Here is a 25360-nt window from a genome sequence, read left to right on the forward strand (position 1 = left end):
GAGTTATGACACCATGTTTCTTTAGTCTTTGTATTAGCTTTAGTTTCCAGCAACTTGTCCTAGTCAATGGTTTACCTGCACCCTACCCCCTCACCCCCCACACACATAGGAGTCTGTAAAATGTCAAGCACTCTTTCGGTGCATATTGGTGAACTCTACTGCCCTGGTGAGGGATATTGATTTCTCATTATCCCTAGAGGCCACACAATGCATTTCTGTTAGCTGTAAACACTTACAAGAATGACTTTTACTTTGTCCTTTACTGCATCTGTCTGCCAGGGCAGGACATCTGTAAATGAGGCCTCATACTTTTCATCAGACATTCTTCCACCTTGGTGCTTAAAGGAATGATGCCTTCAAGCATAGTGTCCATAGTGCTTTCTCTATGGGCACTAAACTGTTACTTAAATCTCACTGAAGTACATTGGCTTCAAAATTAGCCAGGGAAATTCCTATTGGCCTTTGCAAGTGAAAAGGATTACTGATGAAGAAAATACATTAAACCACACTACAAAATATGCCTTTAGGATGAATTAGATTGTTTGAACAACAGTTCTGAGAGTTCATCCATACCTTAGAATGTGTAAAAATCTTGAGTCAACTTCTTTCAACATTTTAAGTAAGGATTTACAGTTTGACTTGGATTTGTCTTAGTGATGAATGAGATCTGCTATCTACTCTACTCATTGAAAAAAGCCTACTTCAATCAGAAAGACAAGATTTTTCTCCAAAGCTTTTAAATCTTTTAAATACAATAAGTGACTACCAAGAGAGAGCTCCAAAAGAGTATGGAATTCATTTGCCCAGAGGGGGAGAAAACAATAATGAATATTAGGAGAAAATGAGAGTATAACTTATAAGAATAATTGTCAAAAGATACCTATAAGCATTAACCTGCTGATCTTTCTCTTTTGTATATCCTTCATGTTTATTGCTGGGCATCTCTGATATTCGTTGTGGCCTTGATCACCTTCCTAGTGTCACCCATTGTGGGAAATGATCCTCCCTTTTTTCATCACATGTTGGTTTACATTCTCTCTTCTTGTTCTCTGACTTGGTTGAACGTGTCTCATGAGCTTCTTTACACTTATATGGGAATTAAAAGGATGTCTTGGATCATCACAATGAGCATTTTTACTAATTGCCCAAATATTAACTGCCTCATCTAACAGTATTTAAATTTGACCACTTTCTTCCTCCCATTATATACTGTCTCCTTTCCTCTGTGATCTTTGGCAAATGACTTAATCTTTGGGTTAAAGGAATGATCTTTCAAGCTGTCTAGATGTAATAAAACTTATCTTAAAAAACCCACTGCTATCATGCCAGAGCCTGATGGTAAAGTTTCTTAAAAGTAATTACTGTCTGTGTAATTGCAATACACCTTGTTTATAGGGAAAAAAAACATTTTTTTCATTATAATGAATCTCAGTTTGATGTGTAATATTATTTACAAAACCGCGTATTTATTGCTCTGTTTAACTAAATTCCATTTACATGAAACTCAGAAATAATTGTATATCTTTAACTTTCAAAGAGCAACATTCATCAATTCATCAAGTATATGAGTTCTTAGTATATACTACAGGTATGGAGAAATGTAACAGTGAACAAAACAGGAGAAAATTCCTTATGTTCCTTGGGGCTTACATTCCAATGGGAGAGGAAGGTAATAAACAAACAAATAAGCAACATCTACTGTACATCAAGATTTCCAAGGGTTTATTCAGCTAAGTGAGACCATGGCAGTTTTGTCAATTAGGAGAAGCGTACTGTTGCTGAAAGAAATCAGGTACTTGAGATTCTTAATAAGAAGCAAAAATATCTTCCAAAGCATGAGTACAATTCTTCAGACCACCACTGTTCACTGTCATCTAAAATCTTGTTGCTAGGACACGGTAAGCATAGAAAAACCAAGGGCACTTTACAAGCTGGGGGCATTTTGGGTAGAATAATGTTCTGATATTCATGGACCTATATTCAGTTCTGAAATAGGAAGAATGGAGATTAACAAAGGGAAAGAAGCAAATCTGAAAAGTTGAATTTTGTAATCATTTAAATCCTTATAATCTAAATGCCTATAAAGAGGAGATATGCAGATTATTACACTGAAAAATGGTATTTTTAATCAGTATTTAGGAATCTATTGTCAATTCTATTCTAAATTGTTATGTATACTTTTGGCAAACTATTATATAAATTGTGTCTTAAATTTCTCAAAAACCAAGTGGCCAGCCTTTGCTCCTAAAATATGATTTTTGTTCTGAAACCATGGTTTCATTTTTGCAGGGTAAAGTATTCACTGTTATTACATTTTTATCCCCTAATACTTCTCTAAATAGAAATGGGGGCCCCTTCATTTGATTTGGGAAATAGAATGCTAGTTGGGGAATTCAAAACTGTGTGGGTTTCAAGCTTGAGTTCCTCTGCACAGTACCAAGTGCTTTCCCTGGACCCCAGGGCGTATACCTCAATGAGAAAATGTGAGGAAATGATGAATCCAGGATATCTTGAGACTGTATATTGAACACCATCCTGAAAGTCTGTCCGGATGTGATCCATGAATAATAGAGCCACACTTGGATGGAATCACATTTGGACACATCAGTCCCAAATTACTCATCATTTGGACATCAGTGTTCAAATGTGATTTTTATAGCTATAAGCAAAAGTAAACCCTTGTATGTAAGAAATCTGAGTAGATATATACCATGACATTTCTCATTTATTTTTATATGGGAAATATACCCAACTGAATAAAAATTAGCTGTTTCTCATAAATGAAGCAAGATACAAAGTTGGAAGTCTGTTCATTACCATAAACTGAGCATAACTAGAGTAGGGTGAGTGACACAATGTACTTAAATCATTCTCACATCACTGAGCCACAAATGGGACAGACGGCTGAAGGCAATGTTGGATTTGAGAGGAGACTGTAGTAAGGGAGCTTTGAATTACTGAATACTGATAGCATTCCTTAAAGAATAGAGTAAATGAACATATTATAATAAAAAATCACAGGACCAACCTGTCTCTACCCCCAATCTAGGTAGCTGAATACATCTTGTTTTGTCATTTTCTTAATTCAACGTTTTCATCTGATGTTCAAAATATAATTTTTAAGATGTATGCAGAAGGAAAGAGCACCATGGCTTTCATAACATGTACATACAATCTGTGTGTGAAACTGCTATACATCCATAGTTTTGATGCCAAGAGAATCTCAGTACCTGCTAGTAGTCTCCTGTTGGTCAAATCTCCCTACTCAACAGTCTGATTGGAAATCAGCGACCTCTGGGACAGTTGATTAATGGAGAAGTTACAGTTGATCTTCTTGGTCAAATTAGGGTTGGACAAAATACGAGAAACTTCTGGGGTTGGGGTGGGGAAATCATTTAAAGCCACTCATGGAACTGACTTTTGGTGAGAGAAGAACATGCAATGACTGTTATCAGTGGTTCTCAATAAGAACAGGTATAGTGTGCATGCCCGCTCAGTTGCTCAGTTGTGTCTGACTCTTTGTGACCCCATGGCCTGTAGCCCACCAGGCTCCTCTGTCCATGGGATGATTCAGGCAAGAATACTGGAGTGGGTTGCCATTTTCTCCTCCAGGGGATCTTCTCAACCCAGGGATAGAACCCATGTCTCCTGTGTCTCCTGCATTAGCAGGTGGATTCTTTACCACTCTACCACCCAGGAAGCCCCCAGAACAGGTATAGCAGGTATAAATAATTCTAGTAATGAGTCAAAAGCAGTTAAGGGTCATCAGTTTTCATAGTCAGAGGCAGCATGGCCCAACAGAAAATATGTATTCTTTTGCCTGTGCTCTGCCATATGACGGCTACCTCAGTTTGTCACAATTTAACCTCTCTGAGGCAAATTTTTCTTTTCTGTAAAGTGAGTTAATAATAGCAAGATTTGGGGGTTATTTTGTATGTAAATATAAGCATGTAGCTTAGGATGATGCTAGAGCATTGCCAGTGCTTGAAAATGTATGATCCAAGTGTCCTTGGGTTTCTTTGGCCTGTAGTTTCAAATGTTGCTAGGTTACCAGCTCCTGCTCCATGGTAGCAACGCCTCCCCCATCACAGTGAAAGTCTGCCACAGTTATTCCTGGAGGTCACTACAGTGTGAGATACACATTGCACAAGAAATTACTTTGCTCCCGTTCTTCTGTCCTCCACTGAGGTCACTCACATGTCCCTTTGAGAGAAATGACCTTCCCTATGGTCCTGCTCCTGGTGCCCTCTGGGAGGACTCTGCTCTGGCCAAAGTCCCATCAGAGACTTCAGGAGGCCAGCAGTGTGCAGTGGATGAGGGCAGGAGAAGATGACCTTCGTCCTTTTCCACTTGGACCCTGAAGCAGCTTTGTGAGTGATTCTCCTGAAAACAGACCTGTCTGCTTCCTCTGCTTCACTCTCAGGAACACCCTGACCTTGGAATGATGCTGGGAAATCAGCCATGCTTGTTGACTATTTCTCTGTCCCTTCCCTCTGTCTCCAGCAATGTGCTAGTTGCTGTCCAGGCATTATCTCACCTTCCCAAGAAGCCTGTGGGATTTGGAGATGAAGGTGGAGATTGAGAATATCATTATTATTCCTCTTTTATCTCCTATATATATAAAAAAAAAAAATACTTGAGGTATCACTACCCTCCGATGCCTCCATTAAGATGAGCCCAAAATGTATTGGAAGTGGTAGCAATGTTTATTATTACCATTCCATTCTAAGTCAAGGTCAGAATTTACACTGATTCAACAATGCATCTGCAGAAATATGCAGAGTAGGAATTGAATTAGGGGCTTCCCTGCTGAATCAGATGTTTAAGAATCTGCCTGCAGTGCAGGAGACCCAGGTTTGATCCCTAAATTTGGAAGATGTTCTGGAGAAGAGAATGGCAACCAACTCTAGAATTCTTGCCTGGAGAATCCCATGGAGAGAGGAGCCTGGCGGGCTGCAGTCCATGGGATTGCAAAGGAGTCAGGACAGGACTGAGGAACTAAACTACAAAAATAAGAGTAGCAGGGAGAGGGTGGAGGCAGGAAGTTAAAAGACTAAAGAAAACAGTTTTTAAAGCCCAAATCTGGTAATTTTATTTATTTATTGTTTGGCTGTGCTGGGCCTTCCTACTCTGTAGTTGTGGTGTGTGGGCTTCTCATTGCAGTGACTTCTCTTGCTGTGGAGCAGGACTATGGGTGTACAGGCTTCAGGAGTTGTGGGTCCTGGGCTCTAAAGCATAGGCTCAATAGCTGTGGTGCACAGGCTTAGTTGCTCTGAGGCATGTGGGATCTTCCCAGACCAGGGATCGAACCCATGTCTCCTGTATTGGCAAGCAGATTCTTTACCACTGAGCTACCAGGGAAGCCCCTGGACATTATACAGGGGGAATCTAAGAGACTTTATGTATCATCTCTTTTATTAGTTCTTTGTTTTTAATATCTTAGATGGTGTAAGATACTACTCTCACATTTTCCCCCAAACTGTCTGCCTTCATCTCTTAAAAAAAAAAAAAGAATGCCATCATCTAGGTAAAGAGGAAGACTTTCTCCTGTCTTATAGTCTTCATTTCCTGAATTCCTCTATCTCCAAGTACAGTTGGGATATAATTAAGGAACTATTTGGGGGCGGGGGGAGCGGGGGGGGTGGTGAGGATTTGATACCAGTATACAAGAAATCACTAGAGATTACTTTCAAACTAAAATCAATTTCATACCCAGTAGAAAGCTTTGATTTCATGAAATGAAGAGCTAAACAATAACAGTCCAAGAATATCTTTTCAAAAGAAAGTACACTAAGTACACTTGCCCAATTACTACCAAGAAGTATTCACTCCCTTTTCTTTTTTAATTGAAGTGTAATTGATTTACGATGTTGTGTCAGTTTAAGGTATACAGCAAAGTGATTCAGTGATTCTTTTCAGATTTTTTCCATTAACAAGGAATTATATATAGTTCCCTGTGCTATACATACAGTAGGTCCTTATTGTATGACTATTTTATATACAGTGTAGTGTGTATCTGTTAATCTTAAAATTCTTCCTTAAACCAAGAAGTAAGAAAGGGAATTGCTCTATTGATAATGCTTTATGTTTCTTATCCTGGATTAGTGAAAGATTCTCTGGTTATCATTGCCAAGCATAATTTTTTATGGCAGATGTCAGTTATATTTTAGCTAAGGACTAAATTCAATTTTAATTCTTTGCAAGTGTCTTCTGAGTAACATAGAGCAAGATGATATCAATGAAAAAAAGTGCACTTTATTAAAATGCAATAGTTCACAAGTATTATTCCAATCCATTTTCTACTAATATTTTAGATCAAAATATTCCAAATTCATCCAGCATCAGTGCTTTGGGTTTTCTGAATTTCCAAAATTACATGTCTATTTGCTGCTGATTTCTGAAAAACCAGGAAAGGCAAGACCAACAAGATACTGGCATACGTACCAGTAGTAAGGGATGATATTGCATCATTTTATTTTTATACTTATGTATTTCTTTCTTATAACTGGCTTAAAGTTATCCATAGATCAAAAATTAATAAACATTGAAAACTTTCCTGATTACCACCACTCACATATTCTTCTTTCCTTTAAGGTTTCTTCTCCCTTAATCAGAATTTTCTGCAAAGAGGGAAGTGGAATGGCTATGGAAACTCCTGAAATGTTCATGCACACTATTATCAGCACACCTCTGTTAGCTTCATACAGAGAAATCTCAGAAAAATTTAACTTTTTATGTCAAAATAGTGGATTAAAAATTTTAAGTAATATTTTGTTTATTATTTTTTCATCTCCAAGTTCTTTAGAAAATATTCACTAAATATAGAACTGTTTGTTAATTTAGGGATAATTTTATTACTGGAAATAAAAACATGGATTCAGCTTAAAGGTTTCTTCATTATTTAGTGTATTTCTTCTTCACATGCTAGTTATGAACTTTAATTTGGTGCTTCTATCCAAAAACCAAGAGCAGATGAGTCACCTAAAAATATCCTCATTTGCATCTTTTTCCCTTCCTTGTGAGAAGGAGGGTCATCCCACATGATTTTGCCTTGACAACAAGGAAATAGCTAATGACAGTTTTGGGATTAATTCACTGTGCATCTCTCAGGCTAGCATGTCAGGCCCTCCATCATTTGGTTCAAATTGATGCTAGATTGCAAGAGAACAGGACAGAAGATTTTGGCATTTTTCCATTCCATATAGTTGCTAGCACAGATGATTAATAAAACTCCCTTGATGTGAATTGAGGAACTTGGTTAAATGAATTAGATCCTCTTTGTCTTCTTACAGAAAATATGCTGGTATAAATTTCTTATTTTTAAAAAATAGTGGGACAAAAAATAACTAAATTACCCCATATTTATAAAATATGGATCACTTCCTTCCTATAAAAATTTAAGATCAGATCTCCATAATGAAAGAAAGAAAAATATATTAATGCACATCAATTCTGCATTGGTTTCTTATTATCACATTAAAGAGAAAATCTGAGGATATAAGTTATGACTTAATTTTGATTTTGATTGCATACTGCTACCTAATGTACATAAAACAACCATCACAGAACAAAACAGATACACCCAACAGCTGGCTGCATTTAAATGATTTTAAAATAAGTGCTTATAAAAAGTCAATTTTTGGTGTTTTGCTGCTTAGGAATGAAACAAATCACAGATATGTTGTCATGTTGGTTTTCTCTGACAGGACTGGGAATTTCCACATTTCATGGGAGACGTTGATGTAAATCTTCCTGGTTTGCATACTCCTCATATGCAGTTCAAGATTCCTTTCTTCCAGAAGATCTTCAAGGAGGAATATCATATTCACATAACAGGTAAAATTTCGAACATGATTTGATTGTCTCCTGGTTAGAGTCATGCTGGCTGCTTTAAAAATGAAAATGGTAACAGTTTAGAAGCATCTGGCAATATAGTTTAGTTTTACTCACTTAGCAGTGCAAGGTGGTTCCGGATCAGTGGGGGGCTCTGGACCATCATTCTGGACTTAAGTTCCTGGTGCTTTAACAATTTCAGCTTCAGCATCCAGAGGGCAAATGGGAATAAAGAGAATGGGGGAAATGACTGAGAGAATTTGTCTGTTTCTTAGCCACCTGGCCTGGAAATAGAACATGTCACCTCCACTCACATTCCATGAGGAGTACCTAGTGAGATAGCCCCACACAGAGTCAAGGAGAACAGAGAGACATGCTCTGCCATTGAGTAGCCATGTGGTATCAGGTCTTGTATTCTAGCCTAGGAATATCACTAGCTGTCTCTGCCACACTCCATAGGCCACTCTGCCTGGGTTTTGCTCATTAGGTGGGTTTCTTTTTCACAACATACAGCTCAGTGTATTTTTTTAACATGAATACTCTTTGTGCTTTCTTCTTCATTTGCTGCTGAGATTAAAACAATGGTATCCTACAGCTCCAGTCAGACCACGTGCCTTTGGGGAGTTCAGGCCACTTCTCATCTGATTGAGTGAAACTTAAACTGCTGTGGCAAGGTTCCATGTTTGCCTCAAGTCATTCTCTTGTGGATGCTTAGATTATTCCATTTTCAAATGTGTCCTGCTCTTGAAATGGCTTGAATATGATTTATTATAATATTCTTTCATGACATCTCAGTCATTCTCATCTAAACAAGTCTTCTTGGAGTTATGTTTTATAATTCTTTTTTTTTTATCAAGAATCAGTAAGCTACATAATCAAATAAAGAATGGCATTAGTTCTCAAGCTGTTCAAATGCGGGTAGTGAACGTGTGTGTTTTAAGGACAATGGCCTAGGATCCTACACCTGCTATAATAAAAACTGCCAAAGAAATCTGTGCTTACACAACCGTCTGTGCTGCTGAATAAAAATAGCCTGAGCGCAGAGAACGTGAACATCTGAGTGCTGCAAAAAAACCTTTGCTTCCCAACTTGAAGGCTGTTTTTTGCTTTGAGCATGAGGCGACCTTCCTAAATTGGAGAATGAGCTCATGAATAGGGAAGATACAGCAGGTTTCTTTTCCTATTCAAAATGAATGAGGCCCATCTATTAAATTTGCTGGGTAAATCAATCAATTTGAGTTCAGGTCACATAGTGTGGTTTCAGAGTCCCCACTTAATCTCTGCAGCACACTGCCCTCTCAGACTTCTAAAACAGCTATCACACACGTGGTATCATCATATCCCTTTGGGTGGGCTTTTGCCAGAACCATCTGTTCTTACTATCAGCTCTTGTCTCAGACCATCATGGCACTAATATTGTCTCTGACTATCAGAAGGCTTTTCAAAAATATCCTATTTGAGTGCAGAACATCAAGTTTAAAAAAAGGAGAGGAGAGGTGGGGAGGGAGGCTCAGAGAGTCCATTGGCCGGAAAGGAAAATAAAACTGTTAAAAATATTTAATTCAGGGCTCTTATATGTAGCTTTGTCATATATGCTGTCATTTATAGACAGGGGTAGGGGCAGGTTTTGTGGTGCCCAAAGCTTACATAATTCAGCATGTTCTACTTAAGAACGCATGTGTGTGTGCCAAGTCACTTCAGTTGGGTCTGACTCTTTGTGACCCTATGGACTGTAGCTCACCAGGCTCCTCTGTCCATGGAATTCTCCAGGCTGGAATAGTGGAGTGAGTTGCCTTGTCCTCCTCCAGGGGATCTTCTCAACCCAGGGAAACTGAAGAAAATCAGAACGTTCCCCCATTTTGTTTTGTCTTTGTTGTTCTCTTTGTTCTGTGAATTGACTGAAGAGGTTGCTGAAGCCATTCTGCAGTACCACCCATCTGCCCTGAAAGGCCTTTGACTTTACTTGATATTGTAAAATAGTTGTTTCTGGGCAAACCCAGGTAAAATCTCTAAAACATAGTGCACTGTGTTGTATTTTAACATGCTCAATAGTTAGTAGCCCACAAACTTCCAAGAGAATCACAAATGCTAGCTTGATAGTTTCCTCCAAGTTCTGCTTCTTTTTGTAGGTAGACCTTAATGCTTTCCTGGTCAGTAAATATAGAATCACCCCTGGGATCATTAAGCATGAAACACGCTCTGTCAATAGTTCTGAAACTTTAGTTTGTATGGGAATCACCTGGAGAGCTTGTGTAAATGATCCATCAGCCACACACCCAGAGTCAGATGCCTCAGGTATGAGGTGGAGCCCAGAATCCGCCATTCTCTGGAGCACCACCAGTGATGCCTATGCAGGTAGCCAGAGGATCATACTTTGAAAAATACAGCTACTGAGAAACATTTCCTGTAATCAGAGTTCCTCTCATCTCAGCATTCATGTACTTTCTATAAGCCTTATCAAACAAAACCCAAGGGGCAGAATACACATTCAATAGAAATGGGGTAGGGACATCCTTGGTGGTCCAGTGGTTAAGAATCTGCCTTGCAATGCAGAGGATCTGGGTTCGATCCCTGGTGGGAGAACTAGGATCCCACATGGAGTGCAACTCAGCCCATGTGCCACAACTACTGAGCCTATGAGCTCCATATCCCATGTACCACAACTAGAGACTCTGTGAGGGGCCAACGAAAGATCCTGCCAGACACAACGAAGATCCTGCATGCCCCAACTAAGCCCTGATGCAGCCAAATAAATAAATAAATTTTTTAAATGGGGTAGTCAGTAAGAAAGGCATATCTGAGAGGAGTTAGAAAGTTCAGAGCTGGGGCCAGATCAGAGGAGGTCCCAAAGCAGAGCATGACTGGAGAAAGGTCCAGAAGAAGCTGGAGACAGGGCTAGAAAAGGATCCTACAGACTGTCAGACAGCTCTGTCTAATGCTTTCTCTGTGTTTGTTCTGCACCAGAAGAGCCTAGACAGGGATGGCTGGGATTCTTCCAGGGTCAAGGATGGCTTGATGGTCTCAATTATCATTTCTCTGTGATCTGGAAAAGATGTTCTGTGCATGCTGAGGCAATGGAATGTAAAGATTTGGTGTGTAGATTCCAGCCCTGCTACTAACTGGTGGCAGGGCCCTTGTCAAGCTCTTTAACCTCTTAGAGGTTCAGTATTTTCATCTGTTAAATGGGGACAGTGATGATACTTATCCCATAGGATTGCAGTGAGGGTGAAATTAATTAATATGTACAAGGTACTTAAAGCATTGCCTGCCGTGAAGCAAGCACTCAGTAAGTTCTCACTGTTTTTACCTAAAGCTTTTCCTTTTATCCATTCAGAATCTGCTTTCCCTATAATTCAAAAAATACTAAGTAGCCTGAGAGAGAGCTCTCTGATTATTTATCAACTATTCTGAGTTCTTTCCTGTTACGTAAATAGCAGTTATGTTCTGAGTCCTCGAGAAAGACAAAGCTAGAAATGAAAAAAAAAAAAAAAATCTCTCTCCCAATGAAATGCTCTATATGTAGAGGGTTATCTGACACTAATGAGTTCCCACTGACATTTTAAAAGCCTTTAGGATTTGAGTATTTTTTAATCCTGATTCCTAGCTAGTTTTATTTATGCATGTCAGAAATAACTTGAATTGTTGCATCTGTTTAGCTCATCTGGATCCCCCCCGACAGATGGTTTGCTGCAGTATGTATGAGCTTTCATTTTATAAGCTGAGCTACAGCTTATAAAAATAAATCATCTCTTTTCCAAGAGTGTGTTAAAATATTTTTTTCTGGGAATTTTGACTTCAGTAATAAAGGGGATAAATGGTTAGTGATTTGGTCACACTGGTGCTTTTAGCTCAAGTCCACTGTTCATTCTCCTAAAAGTAAATGCTAAATACAACCGTATAATTATCTCTTTCGCCATCTTCCTTTTTACCTATAAGATGAGTGCAAAGATGGATTCAAAATATGATGTACTAAGTCTCTGGAGGCCAGAGAGGAATGGCCTCTCAATTCAGACTCTGAAGCTCCCCAAGTCCTATTAATGCGGATCCCGTTGGAAGCTCTGCCATCTGTCATCCCAGTCAGACAAAAGAAGTGTCCCATTGGTGGCCATCATCTGAGTAAATTAGGAGAGGGTTGGGGGAAAGGCCAGAAGGAAGGCCTGTGCATCTGTGAGGAGAGAATTCACACTACTGGCATGACGATGCCCATGGGAACCTTTCGGCAAAAATGGAAAATGTAGCAGTGAACAAGCCTCCCTAGGTCGGTGTTCTATTTCAGTTTCCTGAGCAGAGCGAGGGCACAGGTGCTTCACAATGGCGAAACTGTGGAAAAGAATGCATGAAAATAATGTCCTTCGTTTTATTTCCATAGGTGCATGATTTTTGGCAAATGCGTTCCCAAGGATTGTTTTTTAAGGAGCTCTCCTGTGTCAATCAGATCATGGAAAGTGCTGGCAAGGGCAGGCCAGTGGTGCATCCAGCAGAATATTCTGTCTGGCAAAATTAGCAAGGGACTTGTTATAGGGAAATGCAATGCATCTTCTTCACCATGACAGTCCCCAATGATCATGAATTTATCCAAAGCATACAAGGATCTCTTGCTATTCTCTTAGTTATGAATTTTTCTGAACCTTTCCTGCAGCAATTTCCATTTCCAACACATTTGTGAAGCTCTAGCATTAACTGTTTACTTCTACCTAAAGCAGCAATTCCTTTTATTTGTCCCAAACTCATCTTCTTCAAGGCCATGGTTGCTCTGCCCATAGCCTGTCAGCCCTTGCTGCCCCTAAGCTGGTCTGTTCTGTCCAGAATGAGGTGTCCTGGGTTTATTTATGCATAGATGAGGGTTTTTATAGTAAAACTCAAATGCTTTTCAGATATTTCTCTTTATAGCCAGAAGAAAGACTTGAAATATATAACTAGTCATATTCTTTGAGACATAAATAGTTTGTTTTTCCCAATTTTCCAGACTTTATCTGATTTTAGCAGTATCTTAGAATTCACCAGATCATTGTGACAACGGCATTTGATTTGAAAGTCTAGAACTTCATTCCTTGAAATTTTTCTGGACATAGTATTTCAGACTTTACTTATTGATTAATGGACACTTTCTGATTTAACATGTGTCTAAAACTAAACGAGGATCTAGGGAATACAGAAATGAGCATAGCACAGTTCCCAGTCTCAAGAAAGAGTGTGATGGTAATTGAACTCAGTACAACTTCACATCCTTTTCTTGTGCTTTTCATCATCACAAGTTTCTACCTCTATTCATCATATTGGATTATGTCCTAAAGGAGTAGTCTCCTACTTAAGAAAGTAACAATGACAAGAGAGGCATTTTGAGAAGCTATATTCATTTGCTTTTAAGTCTTGAGATAATTTACTAACTCAGTTCTTATTAGTTCATAAACTTTTTAGTAAGTATCTTCAATTGGCTCAACCGTCTCCTCATGACCCAAGCATTTAATGTGGTTTCTGGATATTCTTAAATTACTTGGTTGCAAGGGGGGTGTGGGGGTGGGTGGGGCCAGTGCTTAAAGAGCCACTAACTCAGAGTGCCCTGTTTACACTGATCAGGTCTGGAATGAGAGGATATTGAACGTGGCCAGGAAACTATTACAGCACACTGTTATTTATTTAATTATACAAACTTCATCTTCTTCAAGGTCAGGGTTTCCTGTGATCACATAATGGATGCTGGTGACTTTGTAGAGCATGACCACTGGGCATAGAGTCCGCCCAAATGGTGACCCCACTTGCTATAGAGGTGCTAACAGCACAGCTCAACCTCAACACTAACTGGCAACCCTACTGAGTAAAAGATTTTTTTTAAATATTATAATTGCATATTTGAATTATGAAAGGTTCATTATAGGTGGAAATATCAGCACATATAGTATTTTTCCTTAGTTGAAAGAAATAACACTTTTCCCCAAACTCTTGTCATTTCCTATGCTAAAATGCGGCTGATATTTAATGAAGAATTCTTTTAAAATCAACTAGCCCAGGATTCTCTAAGCTCCCACAAAGTAAGATGATAAAATTACCATCATAATATCATTTTTGCCAATCAGTAAGATTCATTACAAGCACACAACACAGGAAAGAGGCAATCCCACAACACCATGCAGGGATTTCTCATTAAAGGAGACAGTGAGGTATTTCGAGAAGGAGATAAATAGAAATAATGTATGGGTTCTTACCCTTCCTCCTTGCTGATTTACATTATGCTGTGTAGTTGAAACAACAGGGGGAAATGCAAAAACTCTCATACAATTAATGCCAAAATACCAAACCTCTTGTTATGGTCGGTTGACTGTACATTCACAACACACATGAAAAAATGGCAATAGAAGCACTGTTAGTCTTCTTCTTTTTCTGTGTCTTACACCTTTTCATGTTAGTCATTTCAGAGACTCAAATTTATTTTTTATAGTAAACAGCATTTCTGAGAATATACAATCCTTTTTTTTAAGGAAAGCTTTCTCCATCTGAAAAATGTATATTGCATCTTTTTTGCTCTAATGGTGAGATTTCCACTCCATCATAAAACATTAAGGTTTAGGCGGTGTTTATTTCATAGACTCATCAAGGAGACTTTTAGGACTAGGAAGAAATCTTAAGGGTTATATAACTCAACTCCTTCACTTCATAGACAAGTACACTAAGTTGAGTTGTCCCACTTAATTTTGCTTTCTAGTTTGCTGCATCTCATTAAAGTAATTTTTTAAAGAGGAGAGAGTATTATGAAGGTAACAAAACAGTGTGTCGGAAAATGGAAAAAAGGACTCTAGAGAAAGATGGACATCCTTCCTCTGTACCGATGGATAAATGGAGCAGGAGTTATGTCAGGTGGGCAGGATGCAAAAAGTAAGAAGAGCCGTTTCTTCTCTATTTTCAGCAGTTGCATTTTCAACTGAGCAACTACAGCAGTGGGGGAAGGGCGAGGCTGCCTTCACAGAAGCAGAAAAGGAAATAAATCAATAGGAATCCTGCCTCATCTAATGCTCTCCCCTCCACACTTCCCCACCCCCACGTGGTCTCTCGGCTGTGGAAATGGAGTGGGGGTATGGGGAGAATCTGTACCCTGTTATTTAGCTTCACATTTTGTGTGCGTTTCTCTGGACTAATACTACTGCAAGCTGTAGGCAAATTATCAATTGCTAGGGATTTTTAACATGTTAAATATGCTGATTCACAATGCATTTTCACATTTAGATTCACACTGGGGCCTCTTGGGTAATTAGTTCAGTGAAAGTAAAAGTGTTAGTCACTCAATCCTGTCTGACTGTAGCCCGCCAGGCCCCTCTGTCCATTGAATTCTCCAGGCAAGAATACTGTAGTGGGTTGCCATTTCCTCCTCCAGGGGATCTTCCTACCCATGGATTGAACCCATGCCTTCCACATTGCAGGTAGATTCTTTACCACCTGAGACAGCATGGAGCCCAATTGGTCCAGTGATATCTACCTATTAATGTCACTGCTCAGTAATTCATTCTGTTTTATCCAAACTGAAACATTGAGAATATATCTTTGTTAGAAACCATTAACATGCTCTTCTCTCTATTTAGATTGTATATTAACTGGATTGAAGAAGCAGAAAGAAGAAATTGTAGAAATAATACTACCCTACATTTTGGGCAAACAGTATATTTCAGAGAACTCTCAAACACCCCTTCTCATTGTGCTTGCATGCATGCTAAGTCGCTTCAGTCGTGTCCAACCCTGTGTGACCCAATGGACTGTAGCCTACCAGGCTCCTCTGTCCATGGGCTTCTCCAGGCAAAAATACTGGAGTGGGTTTCCATGCCCTCCTCCAGGGGATCTTCCTGATCCAGGGTTTGAACTGGCGTCTCTTACATCTCTTGAATTGGTAGGCAGGTTCATTACCATTAGCATCACCTCGCAGGTCCACAACTTTTCATTATATCCTGTGAAATGAAAATATCTCCTGCCATATTAATAAACAAGAAATGTCACAATCATCACCGATATCTGGCCTCCAAATGTGAATGAGGACTCCCAAAACTGAGATCCAGCAGATGCTGCCACCCCCACAGAGATTGCTTAGGGGCTGGGGGAATGCAAGAAGCAAGGTGAACAAGGAAACAAGATTGGCCCCAGACAGCTGAAGTGCATATGAAAGGAGTGAACGCAGTGAGCCCAGAGGCTTATATCTTCCTGTACATACAATGCTAAATTCCTTAACTTGACACATGATCTTTGAGGTTCAAACTGCCTGCTCCCTTTATTGCAAACTTCCTGACTTCCCCTCCTGCCTCCTTTGAGCAGTTTTCTCAGAACTACTTCCCAGATTTGGAGTCTTAAACCTTCCCTCCAAATAAAACAGCTCTCTACTTTCAGGTTGTGACTGTGTTTTTTAGTTGACAATCATGATGATCCTTTGAGGTGGTTTGATGAGTGTCTGAGTAACCTGTATGCAGGTCAAGAAGTAAAAGTTAAAACCGGACATGGAACAAGAGACGGGTTCAAAATTGGGAAAGGAGTATGTCAAGGCTGTATACTATACCCTGCTTATTTAACTTCTATGCAGAGTACATCATGCGAAATGCTGGGCTAGATGAAGCTTGTAATCAAGATTTCCAGGAGAAATATCAATAACCTCAGATATGCAGATAACACCACCCTAATGGCAGAAATGGAGAAGGCAATGGCACCCCACTCCAGTACTCTTGCCTGGAAAATCCCATGGATGGAGGAGCCTGGTAGGCTGCAGTCCATGGGGTCGCTAAGAGTCGGATATGACTGAATAACTTCACTTTCACTTTTCACTTTCATGCAGTGGAGAAGGAAATGGCAACCCACTCCAGTGTTCTTGCCTGGAGAATCCCAGGGATGGGGGAGCCTGGTGCACTGCCGTCTATGGGGTCGCACAGAGTCGGACACGACTGAAGTGACTTAGCAGCAGCAGCAATGGCAGAAAGTGAAGAGGAACTAAAGAGCCTCTTGATGAAGGTGAAAGAAGAGAGTGAGAAAGCTGGCTTAAAACTCAGCATTCAAAAAACTAAGATCATGGTATCCAGTCCCATCACTTCATGGCAAATAGATGGGGAAACAATGGCAACAGTGAGAGATTTTATTTTCTTGGGCTCCAAAATCACTGCAGATGGTGACTGCAGCCATGAAATTAAAAGACACTTGCTCCTTGGAAGAAAAGCTATGACCAACCTAGACAGCATTTTAAAAAGCAGAGACATCACTTTGCCAACAAAGGTCCAGATAATTGAAGCTATGGTTTTTCCAGTAGTCATGTCCATAAAGAAGGCTGAGCACCGAAGAATTGATGCTTTTGAACTATGGTACTGGAGAAGACTCTTGAGAGTCCCTTGGACAGTAAAGAGATCCAACCAGTCAATCCTAAAGGAAATCCACCTTGAATATTCATTGGAAGACTGATGTTGAAGCTGAAGCTCCAGTATTTTTGCCACCTGATGTGAAGAGTTGATTCATTGGAAAATACCCTGATGCTGGAAAGATTGAGGGCAGGAGGAGAAGGGGATGACAGAGGAGGGGTTGGGTGGCATCACTGACTCAATGGACATGAATTTGAGCAAACTTAGGGAAATAGTGAAGGACAGGGAAGCCTGGCATGCCACAGTACATGGGGTCACAAAGAGCTGGACATAACTGAGTAACTGAACAACAACACTGATGGTATTCTGCATTTCACAGCACAAAAAATTGAATTTACATGGTTAACAAATAGAAGGGCTTGGGGGAAGAGGACAGAATCATAGAACTGGAAGGCATCTATTTCTGTTAACTCAATTTGAAACTAAAATCGTTGAGATCTGGAGAGGTTAAACACATTACCCAAATTGTACTGAGTATTTGATCTCCATCTGCTGATGTCCAGGCTGCAGTTTTTGTCACTATGATTCCCCTCTCACAAATCAGTAAAGATGTGTTAGAGCAGAGTAATGGTATCCATGTCAGGCAACACATTTTTAACTGGTGTCTCCTTCCTCTTGTCTTTTTTTTTTTCTCTCTCTCTTTTTTTTTTTTTTCTCTTGTCTTAATATATGGACACCAGGTCACTTGAGAAGTGACATAACATGATTTTTTAATGTGAATGTTTAGTGGTCAGGCTGACCCAGCACCATTCAACTTGGGTAGAGAAAATAATTTGAAAGTATGAAAAAAAGCTCTTTCTATCTGCAGGGTTCCTTCAGTTTGATCACTGTAAATTCACTACCACTTTTTTCCCCTGATTTTATTTATTTTTTCCTTTTACTGTTATTCACTGAGCATCTTCTAGCCACCAGAAAAGCACCCTTCTCTATGCTCCATGAGCATTCCTCCTTTTCCTTTCTGATTCTGTGGTGCTGCTTATGTTCAATTTCTGACATCATTACCCTAGAAACAGAAACCCCATATGGGAGACTGCTCTGTTCATGAGTTGATAAATGTGATCTAAACAGGGTTTTTCCAAGGAGACTTTGTGAGCTCAGATGGTAAAGAATTTACCTGCAGTGTAGGAGACCTGGGTTTGCTCCCTTGGTCAGGAAGATCCCCCAAGAAGGGAATACCTCCTCCAGTATTCTTGCCAGGAGAATTCCATGGACAGAGGAGCCTGTTGAGCTACAATCCAAAGGGTTGGAAAGATTCAGGCATGACTGAGAAATTAGTACTTTCACTTTTTTCACTTTGTGAGTCAAAAAGTTGATGGTCAGTCCTATAAGTTCAAGGACCTCTTCCCCTCCCCATAGCTTCATAACCCATGTCGTTTACAAAAGGAGAATAAGTATGGATCTCCTACAACAGAGAAGGACCCCAAACCCCTCTCCTAACTGCTTCAATCACGAAAGCTACAAACTTAGTGCCTCTATGATACTGAATGAGAATCCCTGAACTTTTCATATCACCTGTCTCTCATTCTGCTGTGCCTTCTTTTCCTACGATAGTCTCCATTCTTTCCCTTCTCTCTGCCCCTTCTCTTCCACATTAGCTGATCTTTTTCTGTACATTATTCTATCTGCAGCATAATAAAAACATATACTAAAAGAAATATAACATTTTCCAAACTGTTCCCTGTCCTCCTTTTCTTTCTTGACCACATGAATTGCTACTTCCTTCAAAATCCTTTCTGCAGAATTAGCACTCAGTTTTTAGTCCATTTTCTCAATGTCTTCAGCTTTATTGTTTGTATCACTCCTTCGGCACCTCTTAGATGTGGCCTCTTGTTATTATTATTTATCTGTTGATGTCTCTGTTCTGTTTTTCCCGTAAGATGGTAAGTTCCTTCCTTGAAGGCAGTGATATATGCCCTCAGGATCTACTTAGGTATCCTCCACAGAGTCTATTATGAATACAATAAATATCTGGCAATGATGCCTGCCTTTGAATTTGGTGGAATTTCTCTGGCTTGAGCTTTCTTGATTTATTTTAGGGTTGATTCTGTTTTCATTTTGAAGATACAAGAGGGCAGGACTGGCTTGAACTTAACAGTACGAGGTGTTATAAGCATCTTTTCATATCTGGAGATGTTTCCAGCGTCCCCACTTTAATTTATAGTTTGGGTGTGCCAAACTAATCATTCAGGCAAGAATTTTCATTACAAATATTATAAACCCTGTATAGTTGAATGATTTTAGGACAGGCAGTTATAATTTCCCTTCCTGTGGTTTAAATAAATTCTCTTCATAGAGAAGTTGTACCTTTCCATGCAAATGAAGACATTATCATGACTTAGGCAAGGCTTTGATGATAATATTAGTGACAATTACTGAGTTCTATTTATATAGCAAACATTGTGCTTAGTATATAATAATCTCATGAAATGTTAACCGCTTTAATAAGTACTGTTATTTTATGCTTGTAAAGAAATTGGAGTTTGGAGAATTTAAGGAACTAACTCAAGTTAATGTAGCTAGTAGGTTTTGGAATCCAGACAAGGATTTGGGAAAGCCCTCATATTTGCACATTATAGGAGCTTGAAAATGTGTAATGATGATAAAATATTTTCCTAACCTCCTTTCCTTACCCAAGGTCATATTTAAGCTATGTGTTCTATTGAAGTATGTATTACAAAATACGTGTTTACCAGTTTTAGTTTAAGACATTTTCCCAAGATCCTAGCTGTCATGTGAGGCAGTAACTTAATAATGTTCAATATCATTATTTTTAAATACAAAATAATTTTGACATTATATATAATAACTAAAGCTTTTAGAATCTGTAAATATATCACATTATTTGCTATAGCAAAACTATGAAGTGTTACTAAGCTAACACTTCATACTGTAAAATTTGTAACGAATTATAATAAAAATTATAATGGAATATAGTATCCCTTCAAAGTTTTTCCACATTATTTCCATTTAAAGATGCAAAGATTTCACTAGATAATATGTCTCTAAATAATATCTTATTTATATAGGACTTTTAAATCCTACAAAGAAGTCATAGTGATTATAGTCTCTCCAAATCATATCTTCTAAAGCTTTGGTTATATTTATATGTCTGATGAATGGATTCTGTTCAATGAGAATTTGATGTTTTTAAAGTCTTGAAATGAATGCTCAAGGATTATTGATCTGAACCACATCGACTAATAGTTTAATCGACAGGTCACCAACAAACAGCAATGTGAATTCAATTGATGCACTGTTGTGCTTACGTTGCAAGACGATTTATTTCTTTCCCAGACATAATTATAAAACCATAAGAGATATTCAGTCATATGTTGGACTTTTCTAAGAATTTTATTAGAACTTGTTTTTAAACCTTAATTGAAATGTTCTGGAGAATAACCTACATGAAACCCAATTAGAGTATAGTGGTGGTGCCTTAAAAGCCAGGAGACTTTGTCTAGTTAGTATAAATACCATAAATTACTGGCTCCGGGATCAAGAGTTACATTTTCACATGCTTAACATCCATTTAGTAAATTCCTTTGCCAACTGACTTAATGGCAGTATAGTACCCTCAAAAAATTGTTAACAGGTCTAAAACATTAACAGTTCATGCTATAATACCATTATCTCCATTTTATAGGAGAAAACCCCTATTGCAGTTTTATCAGTCTTTGACTAATACACAGTATTTCTTTTTTAATGCAGGTAAATGGTTTAACTATGGAATTATCTTTCTCGTCTTGATTTTGGATCTTAATATGTGGAAGAATCAGATATTTTATAAGCCTCATGAATATGGACAGTATATTGGCCCAGGACAGAAGATATATACAGTCAAAGACTCAGAGAGTCTAAAGGATTTGAACAGAACCAAGCTATCCTGGGAATGGCGGTCCAACCACACCAACCCTCGGACTAATAAAACCTATGTTGAGGGAGACATGTTCCTCCACAGCAGGTTCATAGGGGCAAGCCTTGATGTCAAGTGTCTGGCTTTTGTTCCAAGTTTAATAGCTTTTGTGTGGTTTGGATTCTTCATTTGGTTCTTTGGACGGTTTTTGAAAAATGAGCAAGGCATGGAGAATCAAGACAAAACTTACACTCGCATGAGAAGAAAATCCCCCTCGGAACACAGCAAAGACATGGGAATCACAAGAGAAAACACCCAGGCCTCAGTGGAAGACCCACTGAATGACCCCGCCTTGGTGTGCATCAGGTCTGACTTCAATGAGATCGTCTACAAGTCTTCCCACCTAACATCGGAGAACTTGAGCTCGCACTTGAATGAATCAACCAGCACCACTGAGGGTGACGGAGATCCAACGACTTCTAAAAGTACACCGACGAACTAGATCCACTTTTGGGGAAAGCACAAAGAGCAACCTTGAGTGTAACTTTCAGAAGTTAGTCTTTCCTTTCGTAAATGTGAGGTTTACATAGCGTTAGGTAAAGAAATACAAATGATGCCACAACGGTGCTCAACATGCTTTTTCTAGGACTCATTGTTTTCTATTTGTATTATTAAGATACCTGTGCCTACAGTATATCTAACAGTTCTCTAGAGATTGCTTTTCACAGTTGCACAAGCTATTTACTGACTTTACAGCCTACTAGATTAGCTGGTTACCCGCGTATCCAATGTTCAACCATAGTGGTGCCTTGAGACATTAAACTTTTTAACTGTACCAGAAATGAAGCGTGGAACAGTTCTCTAACCTACTTCACATGGGTTTTTTTTTTTTTTTTTTTTTGTATACAGTTATTTTGATCTCCACTTGATGTCTGAGCAGGAAACAGATATAGCCAAGATGTGGTTCAGAAAGTATGTCTCGCTTTCTTATTCAGCAATGGAGTTGGTGACTTTGACAGCTGGACTGCAGAGAAGCATAGTGATTACCTTTGAATTTTTATTGGCTTCCTGCCAAATACAAATACAGATGCAGAATTCAGTAATAGGAGAACACTAATCCAGCATGGGTCACTACTTGTGAAATGTGACTTTCTCCAACCAGTAATTGCAATTAGATGATAATACGTAATTATGTTTTCCTAATTACAGATAAATTGCTACCTGATTAAAAATCCTGCCCTTCACCTTTGGGACCAAAGGTTGAGAGGCACAGTTAGGTAAACTCTGAAGTGTATTGGCATTTACACAAAGCCCTAGAAAACCAAGGAACTGAAGTTTTAATCATGTGAGGGTTGTGCAGGCTACCATCTACAATATTTGTACATCTTTCTGTAAATATGGCTCTGGACAGTGAAAATTGAAAAACATATGCCAACCCTGAGCAAGGGAACACCTCTAAAAGTCATGCCATGGAACTTTGTGAGGTAGAAAAGAAGATGCGCATGAAAAAGTCTGTTTATTGGCTTGTTTTGTGTGTGTGTGTGTTGTTTTCCTTTTTTTTAAGAACTAAACATCGCACATTAATAAATCAGAATTATACATCAGTAATTATGTGATCTAGTTTTTTGTTTATAATAGAAGGATCAATTGTATCTTAATTTAACAACAGCACCCCCCCCTCCTTTTTTTTTAACTCAAAGCCAGGCAAGCTAAGAAATGGGACAATCCCAACTTGGTTTTAATTTTGTTCCATAAATTGTGGTTACATGTTTCTTGAGGGGATTGAGGAAGATTCACTTTTAAGGCAGAATTATTTTCTTGTCACATACCAACATAGCTCTATTTTGTCTTTATGATTTTTTAAAACCTCTCTTGTTTTGATCTATCTGCTTTTAAGCTTGCTGCATGTTGAAATTAGCATGCATAATAGAACTATGCATTTATCTGTCACTTGAGAGTCAGCTTTAATAAACATCTTTCTACCATTGTTTGCTCAGCAATTGGAACCATGCCCCTGCTGTTTCTTTTACCTTTAATAGCATGCATGGGGTACTTAGGAACATAAATATCTCTGACACTAAAATTGCAGAGATCAAGCTCACCATGGTAACCCATTGCCCCTTCTGTGCAAAGGAACTTCCCACATTGTCCCTGATATGTGGGGACATTGGCCATTACCAAATCTCCATAGCATGGGGCATTCAACTTTTGGCTCTGGGACAAGTAGATAATGCCACTTAAGACTATATTTTTATTTTTTTCTGAAAGTCATTGTCTTGTAGAATGAAGAAGGAATTGATTTAGAAAGTGGGTGTTATTATCTGTATGTAGTCCTTATTAAAATATTGAGGATCTTTACATGGCTCTTACAGAAGAAGGACTTCATGAAGGAATCTCGTCAGCAGAGATAAGATAAGAGATAAAGCAATCCATCAGCCTTAGAGCACTATGCTCAGGTGATGTAGGGGGTTTCCTGGGGAAACTGGATATCAGCTGATACGAAAATATGTCTTTAAAATTTCCGTGAATTTTAGTATCAAATGGAATAATTTCCAAGGATGACATTTTGATGGTCAAACAAGATTCAAGCCTTCAAAGGCTTCCAGTATTCAGTTGTATCGACCACTCTTGACCTTTTCACCGGCACATGGGTCTCCCTCCTTTTGCTACCTCTTTTGTTGTATTGTACATTCCATTTGCACCTATCCCAACTAAAGATCAGGAAATGAAATAAAATCAAAGTCAAAATCGCACCCAGTCATGCTTAGTCTCAGATCTGGACTTATATGTCACTGGGTTATGACTCCACAGAGCTTTATGAATACCAAAACTTTTGGACTATCAAGGACACTTAAAAAATGTGTAGTAAATTCAGGAAATGGAGAGTTAAAAGACGAGGATTAAAAATTACTAACCAAAATTCTAAAGAAAGCATAACAAATGTGATGACTTAATTGCTGTGATGCTTAAGGACTATAAACAATTATATTTCTACTGTTCAGTAATTATAGTATTTCCTTCTGTGCAGTGTAGAAATTGTACTAATTTGACATGATTTTAGTATCCTATATCATAGAGTACTTCATTAGCAGTTTAAATGGAAAATTAAATAAACACTTGAATTTATGCCTTATAATCTATTCCTGGACATAAATCTTATCATCACATACCCATTTAAATCATATAACCACAGTCATTTATCTCATCTCCCCATGGTGGCTCCTTATTGTGTTCACTTATCTTCTTGCACATCTAAGATCATCAGTGAATCCTATTAGAAATGTTAAGAATTATTTCTCCTTCATTTATTCTGAGTCCTCAGACACAAAATCCCCTGTCACCTTTATAGCATCAGATTTCACATGTAGTGTCCAGTAGCACTACCTGCTGACAAGACAACAGAAAGTTGTTTAACACAGACACTCATATCTGAAAGTAAGAGTCGATAGCACTGTCATATCTCATGACTGCGCTCTACGAGCAATTCTGTTATACTCTTTGGCTGTCTTATGAGTCCCATGCATTCACGCTAAGTCTCTTCAGTCATGTCTGACTCTTTGCAACCCTATTGACTATAGCCCATCAGGCTCCTCTGTCCATGTGGATTCTCCAGGCAAGAACACTGGAGTGGGTTTCCTTGCCCTCCTCTAGGGGATCTTGCCAATCCAAGAACTGAACCCACATCTCCTGTGTATCCTGCTTTGCAAGCGAGTTCTTTACTGTTGAGCGACTGGGGAAGATAGTTTATGATGCCAACTGTATTACCTGACACTCAGCCAAAATCTCAGCACCCTACCATTTCTTACCACTTACTTGTCCTCACTGCAAACTGACACTTCACTCTTGGGTTATTGTTGTTGTTCAGTCACTAAGTTGTTTCCAACTCTTTGCGACCCCATGGACTGTAGCCTGCCAGTCTCCTCTGTCCATGGGATTTCCCAGTCAAGAATACTGGTGTGGGTAGCTATTTCCTTCTCCAGGGGATGCATCCCAACCCAGAGATCAAACCCACATCTCCTGCACTGGCAGGCAGATTATTTACCTCTGAGCCCCCAGAGAAGCCCTCATTCTCGGGTGCTGCTGCTGCTAAGTCACTTCAGTCATGTCCAACTCTGTGCAACCCCATAGACAGCAGCCTACCAGGCTCCTCTGACCCTGGGATTCTCCAGGCAAGAACACTGGAGTGGGTGCCATTTCCTTCTCTAATGCATGAAAGTGAAAAGTGAAAGTGAAGTCAGTCATGTCCAACTCTTCGCAACCCCATGGACTGCAGCCAACCAGGCCCCTCTGTCCATGGGAT

At 39.0% G+C, this 25360-nt stretch overlaps 1 protein-coding gene across 3 annotated transcripts in view; it reads left to right on the forward strand.

Moving 5' to 3' along the window:
- The window catches only part of TMEM117 (transmembrane protein 117), a 609728-nt gene extending 586455 nt beyond the window's left edge, over positions 1–23273 (forward strand). Inside the window, exons 8-9 of one of the 3 annotated variants that reach the window (XM_070370659.1) lie at positions 7707–7836; positions 20916–22944. In XM_070370659.1, coding sequence (XP_070226760.1) covers positions 7707–7836; positions 20916–21562 — 777 coding nt within the window. In that variant the 3' untranslated portion in view covers positions 21563–22944. Of the gene's footprint in view, positions 1–7706; positions 7837–20915 lie in introns of all 3 variants that reach the window. The other 2 variants (XM_070370658.1, XM_070370660.1) reach the window with 2 other exon arrangements.
- The last annotated feature ends 2087 nt before the right edge of the window (positions 23274–25360 follow it).

This window comes from Bos mutus, chromosome 5, assembly GCF_027580195.1.
Source record: "Bos mutus isolate GX-2022 chromosome 5, NWIPB_WYAK_1.1, whole genome shotgun sequence".
Taxonomy (NCBI): Eukaryota; Metazoa; Chordata; class Mammalia; order Artiodactyla; family Bovidae; genus Bos; species Bos mutus.